Source organism: Limulus polyphemus, unplaced genomic scaffold (genome assembly GCF_000517525.1).
Source record: "Limulus polyphemus unplaced genomic scaffold, Limulus_polyphemus-2.1.2 Scaffold2745, whole genome shotgun sequence".
In the NCBI taxonomy this organism is placed as follows: domain Eukaryota; kingdom Metazoa; phylum Arthropoda; class Merostomata; order Xiphosura; family Limulidae; genus Limulus; species Limulus polyphemus.
Genome location: NW_013668355.1, coordinates 77,329 through 87,581, shown reverse-complemented (window position 1 = coordinate 87,581; position 10,253 = coordinate 77,329). Strand labels below are relative to the sequence as shown.

Below are 10,253 nucleotides of genomic sequence, written 5' to 3'. Positions count from 1 at the left end.
GTTTAGATTGAATGTTAATTTATAATCAGTCACAAGAACGTCGAATCTGAACCACTTGAAAAAAACACGGGGGTGCTTAACTTTTTTCCAGGTGTATATATAGATCCCCCCCATTTATTTTTGTTGGTTTTCTTTGTCCATTAAGAAGTTATTTAGGCCAATAAGGCCTAATGTAAATATGGCTAAACAAAATAGCCTTCTCAGAGAAACAAAACTATATGGTCAAGAGCCAAATGCTCTAACTAAGCCTACCCCATCTTATTCCATGAAAAACATTTTTTCCTGTCTTACTGCAACATCATTATTCAAACAAAGTATAAAATGATAAAGCAAGCTTTTCACAAGGTTTAAAAAAAAGATAGGACTGCAATTGTGGAAAAAGTTGTTAAAAATATTTTTTCAAGCAACATGGAATCAAGTTAAGATTTTATTACTTAGTTCCAATCTCTATGCAGCTCTCCATTGAATTGGAAGCCATACTGACTAATACAATTGAAAATAAAAGAAAATGAGATTTCATTACATGTTTAGATCATTAAACTATGACTTCTCAAAGTTAATGTATATATTCAATTAAATCACACCATGACAACTAAGGTTGAAAAACAGTGATTGGCTAAAATCAATAAAACTACATTTGTATTCAAGTTAAAAGTTCAAATTATCACTATTTTGTTAGAATCTACTTTGACTTTCCTCCTGGTGGCTATGAATATTGTATCTTGTTCAGAAAAAATCAGTTAATTAATCAACACTAATGTTTTCATTTGGAGTACACTGAAATCAACACAAAATCAAGATATTCCTTTTTTTCATGTATAAGATCTAATAAATTAAACTTTTTTTTTAAATAAATAAATTTCAACTTGTGAAGTTCTTTTTTTTTTGTAATGTGTGTGAAAGAATGACTAAGTTTACTTTCTAAATTTTTTAAATTTAATGAAACAATTTTGTCCTTGGGGAAGGCTGCACCTATCCAAGTGACATAGAATTCAGTTTTGGGAGCTATATTTTAAAGGAGTTGCTTGGTTTTGGATATTCTATATGACAAATACTAATAAACTTGTTGCTGAATGGCATCATTCAAACAAAGTCTATTTCATTTCACAATTATAATGCTGATCAAAACTGTTTTAAACCACATTCAAACTAAAACAACAACATATCTAACTGTTATTGTTCTTTCAAATAACATTTATAATTTTCTTTCCTTTAATCTAAAAATACTAAGAAGGGAATATACTAAACCACAGTAAGAAATTAATGTAATAACAGATATATTTTTTAATAATATTATCAATCAAATGTACGGAACACTATTTTTCTGCAAGAAATCCTTTATATTTATCACTTCTTCATGAAATGAAAAAAAATAATTATAAGCCCTATATATTAAATTATAAATTAAATTATTTTTAAAATTTAAATGGTAGCAAACTACCAAAATAAAAATATAACCCAGTAAATGTTGGTTTAGAGTAACATCTATTTTCAAAACTTTTACCAAAATTAACTATTTTAGTATCTAAAATCAGTAAGCACTTTAAATAACAAATAAGTGACTACAGTTTTGCAAAATAGATGTGCAAATACCTCATAGAGTTCAATGCCTTTGCAGCAGATGCCTAGCCATATGTCATCACAAAACTTGGCCTTTTTTCTCTTCATGCAGTAAAGGTGCATATTGTGAGGAGTCTTTGGATCAGAAGCTTCTCGAATATATCCAGTGTGAGCTTCTCCTTTACTCAAACCCCAGTTATCTTGATGCATCGTAGGAAGATGTTGTACAATGTAATCTTCTCCAAGCCTTTCAATAATCTACATAGTATAAACTTTACATTAATATTGAATAAAAGCATTTTATATTTACAATGCTTTTAGTCTTCTTTATATATTTGTCTCCACTATCTGTACAATGTACTAAAACATAATGTTTCATCATTTTTATTTTAAAAAAGTTCAATTAGTAATCATTTTAATACAAAAGTTTAAATAAGTCTTAGTAAAAAGATATAGAGAAAATCTTCATCTTTAATAAATAACTTAAGTTTATTTTATACACTTTCTTCAGTAGAAAGAGTTTGATAATTGAAGCAAAAATTAAACTATATGAAAGGCTGCTGTATAAACACCATAAATACCCACGTATAGTGTACACTTTTTTCCAAAATTTTTGGGCTCAAACATGAAGTGAGCATTATACGAGACAACAATATTCTTCCACCATTTTAAGTGAAACTTTCAGTCTGAGTGTTGCCTGAACACATTTTATATTCTGGCATAATCATCATTTTTTGCCGTCGGATCACCAGAAGAAACAAAAAGAAAAGAACCACAATGAAGAGAAATAAACAAAAGTCTGAACTCCTGATATTTATCTTTTAGGCTTCATACATGTATAATGGGTTTATTTTGTCAATCATAAAAATTGCACAGTTTATATGCTGGTATTTGCTAAAAATGATCAGACAAAATATAATTGAGCAAACTCTTTCAATTTTTCAGAGCATTTTGCATTAGGGTTGTAAAATGATTTCATTATCATGTGCTACAATACATTCAAAGTAACGTTCAATCGTAGTCACTCTCCTATGCTTTATACATGGCATTATTTAAAAAACACACAGTAGGAAAGACCGGAAGATGTGGAAAAATAATGAAATGAAAAAGTGTTCACCATTGGTAAAACACATGTCTATGACAAAAACTTTATATTTATTTGCAATGTTTCGAGCAAAAGCCCTTTGTCAGGCAGTTTAAACTGTGTTACATAGAAAAAAGGCTTAGACAGATTCATTGAAGGGTTATAATATAAGGAGATTCTAAATTATGTATGTACTGCGTGGAGCACATTAACAAAACTACTGTTGAAGGAACATTTAAAAATGAAAAACAAGCATTAAAGTGATAGAAATTGGATTTCAGAAACTAAAAGGACACAGAAAAATAATAAACATAAATTTGAAAAAAGATAAAATAGTAATTTAATAATAATAATCAGGGAAATATGTGTAGACGGTGTCAAGTTAACAGGGGGTGGCAAAAGAGATATTAACGGCAGTTGTAATCACTTAAAAGAAAAACGTTCATTAATTCCGTATGGTGCAAGAGAATTTAGTTTAAATAAAGTTTATGTTCTAGGCTTTCACGATCATACTTGTTGTGGGGGACATGTAATAAAACGAGTACACTCGTCATAAATTCCAGTTTCTAGTCATAAAGCTAACTTCGAGATTTCTACATCTACATTTACCATCAGCGTACATTACAAACCCACTGACAGCCATTCCTATTTACACATTAATTCTTTCTTCTGAACACAAACACACTATTCCTAAGGGACAATTCCTAAGTTTGAGATGTCTGTACTCTGACAACGTTGACTTCAGGTGTAAAGCAAATGACCATTCGTTATCTTAGGTATCAGAACTATCCCGACAACACCATTGAAAAGGCTAAACTTGCCACATTCTGTTTATCACAAGCTGACTGTCTCCACTCTAAGGACAAACCACATAGTGACAGAGTTCCTTTAGTCCTTGCATATCATCCTTTAAGCAAACAGATTAGCAGAATTGTCCAATGCAATTTTACCTACTAATAAGAGATAACAAATCTCCTGACATTTTTACCACCCTACCCCTAATTTCTTTCAAATGTGAGAGGAATTCAAAAGACTGCCTAGTACATTCCAAATTACAGACTGAATTGTCTTTACTTGCACAAACTAAAGGAAGTCATCTGTGTGGAAGAATTATTTGCCTTAGATGCAATTATATCACCAACTTATTGACTCTCTCCAGTTCTATCTTTACGTTTCATGTAAAAGGCCAATTCACCTGTACATCAGAGTGCATTATTTACTGTATTTGCTGTACTAGATGTAAACAACTCTACATTGGGGAAACTATACACAGATTAGGTGACAGATTCCATGAACATCTCAGACTTGTATTCAACAGCACCCACAACCACCCAGTTCCCCAACACTTCAGCTCCCCAGATCACAATGGAATCGACAACAAGTGTACTTATTACATGCCCCCCACAACAAGTATGATTGCGAAAGCCTAGAACATAAACTTATATTGAAACTAAATTACAGCTTCCGTTGATATCTCTTTGCCACTCCTGTTAACTTGACACCATATACACATATTTCCCTGATCATTATTATTAAATTACTATTTTATCTTTTTTTTGAATTTATTTTTATTACTTTTCTGTGTCCTTTTAATTTCTAAAATCCAATTTCTATCACTTCAATACTTGTTTTCCATTTTTAAAATTGTTTATAGCACTGCTTCAATATGTTCCTTCTAACAATATTTTTGTTAATGTGCTCCACAAAGTATGTAGGTAATTTAGAATCTCCTTATATTATAACCCTTCAAACAATGTATACACAAATTACAAGTGAGCATAAGTTCAGTGTTTGTTTGTTCATTACGTAATATGGTTATTTAGTTGTAAATGGCATTCACTTACACATACAATTACTAATCAACATAACAATACTCCACTCACTACACAAAGGTCAATCAGCTGTTAGATTTTTTTGTGCACTATACATGGACATGTTGATTTTTCCTAGTATGTGAAGCCAAAACATATACTGCACACTATACGTGGGTATTTATGGTATTTCATCCTTGGTCCTGCTAACCTCTTTTTAGACTGATTAATTTTACATTGTTAACTACTTAACTGAGTTAAGGTAATTCAAATGAAAATGTCATTTTAATTTTACTGTAACCATATGATACTAAAATCATCTTAGATGTATTAAGTATCTCTTGTAATTTAAACTTAATAATGCTATTACGTAAATCGTAGTTGGTAGCTGCTACATGTTTACAATTATTCTATATAACATCTTTACTATCAAAGAAGTTATTTATTCTTATCTTAAAAGTGACAAAATTTAAAATACAATGAATTCAGATTTATAATGAAGAGTTTTATGTTCATCACTTTTAGGTTAAAGGATCGGATATCTACATACACCAAGTACAAGCAAATAACTAACAGTACAGCAACTACTAAAGAAATAAAGCCAACATTTAATAGTACACAAGAAATATTTAAAATGAGACTGTCCCCAATTAAATTTTTTTATTGTATTTCAAGACTGGGGACAGTCTCATTTTACTGAAGTGTTATCCTAATCTTAATATGAATCTAGGTAAGATATGTGGCAAAATATTTTGTAACAAAGACTCACGTTGAAAAAATGCTTACCACAATTGGCATTTTTAATGAAATGCACAAGAAACAGGATAATACAGAGATTCATAAAAGTGAACTGCAATGTCAAAAATAAGAAAGTGGTATATCAACTAAAGAAAATTACAGAGAAGATACTGAATATCACAATTCAACAAAAAGGATGTTTCATAGCCTAGAAAGAAAAGGAATGTATCAACTGCATCTAATTTTATAGAAAGAAAAGAAGGAAGATTAGACAGAATGAAAAAGAAATTCATGGATAAGAACACAGAAAAATACTGACAGATGTAAGATTACATTAGACAAAAAAATGTAAACTTTTATTGGAAAAGAAAAAAGAGGAGGATCAAAAACAGTACAAACTTGATTCATTACCAGAGAGGTATAATAAGTTTTAAAAAACCTTAGTTATAAATAAATCAAATTTATTCCTAAATAATAAGCAACTAGATATTTTAACTAGAAGTTAAAAATTCTTCATGTGCTTCAAAACATTTTTATAAAGAAATCACAATAGAAATTGAAACTAATAAAAAAAAAAATATGCTAATAAAGCTCATATTATAAAAAGTGAATGTTGTAATATAGTTATGAATTTTAAATCGTAATATCAAAAAATATATTGAGCTTTTAAAAGAGTATAAAAGATCAAGATGAAGTCACATGTAAAGCTGATAAAGAGGGTCAAACTGTACTTATTAATAGAAAAGATTGATTTAAAAATTGAAGGATTACTGAAAGAAGGTCCATAAAAAAACATAAAAATTAATCCAACTAATAAACTCCTTACAATGGTAAAAGAAAATGTTCAAAACTTTATAAGCTAACATCTCAAGAACTATATATTACCTAAATAAGACTGGGGACAGTTTTAGACCTATTGTATCTAATTACTAAGTGTTTCACATACAACATGGCAAAATGGATAACAAAAAAGGTCTCATTTTTAAGCGATAAAAATAACTTTGATATACGGAAACATCTGTTAGCTGAGTTCTTGCACAGATCTTAAAATATAATGTTGATAAAAAGAAACATCGGCACATGTAGATATGTAAATCTTCAAAAGTCGAGTTGTTCAAAATTGAAAATAGCGATGATAACTGGACCAATTGTTGGTTGAGATGTTGCAAAAGAAATATCTGCTGAAGCTTTTCACTAGACACTAATCAGATCAGAACCATCTGGAAAATGATCTATAGGAATTAGTGCAGCTTATAAAATGAGTCAGATCAACATAGGCTGGTAAGGCAATCACTGATTGGCATGTCCTTTAGCCAATCAGGAAATGAACCTTATTGCTAATTTAGTCCATCGGTCTCTAGTTACCTGTTCAAAATCTAAACTAGATTTCGAATTGAAGACAATTAAAACTATTTTACTAGAAAATGGGTATCCAGAAAATGTCATCAATCAAATTACTTCAAGGAAAATTGCGAGCTACTTAACTGATCCACAATTTGGTCCTAACAAGTGCCCTGTTTACCTAAAACTACCATGGATTGGTAACATTTCAATAAAATTTTAAAAACAATTGAAAACAGCCATTACTAAATGTTTTCCTGCAGTGAACCCCTACTGTGCTTATTCCACACATAAGTCGTTGCCTGCAACACACAAAGATGCAATATCTACCACACAGAAAAGTATGGTTATTTATGAATTCTCGTGCCACTGCGAATGTCGGTATGTAGGTTGCACTTCACAAAGATTGCAGGATAGAATTAAACAACATGTACCCACATCCATAAGAACTAAGAATGTAAAAGTAAAGAATTTACCATGTCGCTCCTGTAAAACAAAATTTCTACCACCAAAATCTGAATCAGTGATTGGCCAGCATTTACTACTAGTGAAATCGACTTGTGCTGACAACTACACGGATAGCATGTTTGAAATTATTTTAGAAGCCACCTTTATTAAAACACATAAACCTGTCCTTTGCCACCAAAAAGAATTCCTATATAATCTACACATCCTTCAGTAGGTCTGTGACATTTCCTGATTGGCTAAAGGACATGCCAATCAGTGATTGCCTTACCGGCCTACATTGATCTGACTCATTTTATAAGCTGTAGTATTTCCTACAGATCATTTTCCAGACGGTTCTCCTATGATTAGTGGCTGGCAAAAAGCTTCAGCAGATATTTCTTTTGCAACATCTCAACCACCAATTGGTTCAGTTATCAATGCAATTTTCAAGTTTTGAACAACTCGACTTTCAAGATCTACGTATGTACGTGAGCCGATGTTTCCATTTATGAACGTTATATTTTAAGATCTGTGCAAGAAGTTAACAGATGTTTCCGTATATCAAAGCTATCTTCAAGTTTTGTACAACGAAAAACCTTTTCAAGGATAAAAAAATACACAGTTAAAAATTTGTTAGAATTTACTGAAGGAATTAAACATGTAACACTAGATCAGAATGATATTTTAGTGTCTTTTGATGATGTTTCATTGTTCACTAAAGTACCTGTGGAAAAACCCATTGCATGTTTTCAGAATAAATTAAAAGAAAATGGGAATTCAGCTTTAGAAATAATTGATATGATTAACCTTGTTGAAGAATGTGTTAATTTGTATTTTCAAATTAAGATTCAGTATATAAACAGAACAAAGGTTTGGCTATGGGTTCTCCTTTACCTCCGTTATTATGTGACTTACTTGTGGACAGTTTTGAAACTGAAGCATTAAGAAAAGCAAAAAAACTGGAAATTTGGTTAAGGTATCCTGATGACATGTTTTTGACATGGTGGCATAGTAAAGAGAATTTAATTGATTTTGCTAATTATCTCAATAACACTTCTATTAAACTTACATATGAAATTACGGAAAACAGCAGCTTACCTTTATTGCACTTTTTAGTGAGTAAAAATAAGGGAAAACTGGAAACTGCTATGTTCCAAAACCATTCTCAGTAATCATGTCCTCATATCAAAAATTATGTCAAACTAATTCTTAAAAAATTGTTGCTTTTTCCTCTGATGTGGATAGAATTATAAAATTATGTTGTAAACAGGAAGATATTAACAATTAGTCATTACTGATCAAGTAATCATAGAAAGAGGTTTTAATCCTGATATCATTTCAAAGCTGTCACAAAATTAACATACAGGGATAAAAATATTAAGTTAAAACCAGTTGCTGAAAAAAGTTAAGAAAGAAAAACTTGCATTAGTATTTATACCTGGTTTATCTTGTCAAATAATGTAAAAATTCAAAAGACAACAAAATATCTTTCCAATATATATATATATATACCAATGAACAAGATTAGCCAGATTCTTAATATAATTAAATATAAAATGATTTTATGAAAAACTGGGTATATATATATAAAATAACATGTAAATGTGGAAACATTTATACTGGGCAAACTAGAAGAAATTTAAAATACAGAATAAATGAACACAAAATTTTAGAAATAATAATACAAGATCTTGCCTTTAGCTGAACATACTAATGAAACTAAACATTTGATTAAACAAGAAAAAACTGTTATTTTAGCACAACCTGCAAACATCAATAGTAATAATGTCCAAGAATTTATTGAGATAATAAAATGTAATAAAAACATTCTTAAAGTATTAAATATGGTTGAAGGAAAAGAGGGAAATGTTGTTAATAGATAGCATGAAATTCTTTAAGCTAAATTGTATACAAGTTTAATCATATGATTTTGAAATTCTATATAGGTGTTATGTCATGCAAGATATTGCACTCCTAACGATGGCACAGTAAGATGTCAAAACATTTAAAGGGTATACGAAACTGTTCCCACTCTCACGGTATTTTAGTTTATCTTTATACAGTAAAATTATTAAGTAAAACAATTTTTATTGTATTTTAAGACTGGAGACAGTCTCATTTTAAATATTTATGTTGTACTATTAAATGCTGGCCTTATTTCTTTAATACACCTGTGTGAAAGCTCAAACAAGTGTCATCCTAATCTTAGTACAGCAAGTTTTCATACCATTTGTATTGTTACGTCTCCGTTTGTTAATTAACTTTCCGTAACTTCGTTCCGACGAAACTTTAGCGACACAAGTCCTTACTTAATAAAACTGGTTTATTCTTTCTGAATATAACACTTGATTTCAACATTCCCGCTAAACAAACGCTATAACGAACGTTAACTTCGACAATACTTTCTCACTGCAGATCAATTACTCACTACCTACACACACATTATTGTCCCGTCACGTTGTCACCCTCTTATATACACCAGACTACCCTATGTCTAGTTATCTCCAGACAATTCCCGAAGGTTCGAGAGAACGAGTCACGTGACCTTGCTGACGCAACACTGCCCCTCCTAGGTATTGTTCGTCCCAAACAATAGCCACTTACAATAAACCAATAACAATTAACAATAACTTAATTAAACTGTACAGAATTACAAACACAAAATTACAATTCAACAAAGTCTCTTAATTTTATGGGACGTATCTTCTTCCATACTGGTCTCCTTCTCGTTGGCTTCTGCTTCATATGGGGTTCATCTGCTTCATCAGGAAAAGTCCTATCGTCGATAACAGTCACATCAGTGGTAGTAACTTCATCAAAAGCTTCACCGTTTCCCTTTTCAAAACTGAGTAGAGTTTCTTCTTCGATGGTGGCTTCTTCAGGTGGCACGTCTTCAGCAGCGACATTTGTTCTGTTATCCAATTCGTCCCAACAGTGGCCATCAACAGTGGAGGAAGTAAGACATCCCAGTCATCTTGGCGGTTATTACAAAACTTTGCCAATTCCTGTCCCAGTGTCCAATTGTACTTTTCTACCATCCCATCAGACTGTGGGTGAAGTGGCGTTGTCCTGGTCTGGATGCCAAACAACTTGCAGCATTCTTGGAACACAGCTGATTCAAAGTTACGGCCTTGATTTGATTGCAGTTCATATGGCATACCAAATCTGAAGAAGAAGTCACTAATAGCCGAAGCTATAGTTGTAGCTTCCTGATTTGGTATTGCATATGCCTCGGGCCATTTGGTGAAATAATCTATCACCACACAAATGTA

At 31.1% G+C, this 10,253-nt stretch overlaps 1 protein-coding gene across 1 annotated transcript in view; it reads right to left on the bottom strand.

Annotated features, from left to right (window-relative positions):
* LOC106467804 (protein expanded-like) overlaps positions 1–10,253 on the bottom strand; it is a 40,497-nt gene that overhangs the window by 15,030 nt on the left and 15,214 nt on the right. The window contains exon 6 of the mRNA XM_022396001.1: positions 1,594–1,818. Coding sequence (XP_022251709.1) covers positions 1,594–1,818 — 225 coding nt within the window. The remainder of the gene's footprint in view (positions 1–1,593; positions 1,819–10,253) is intronic.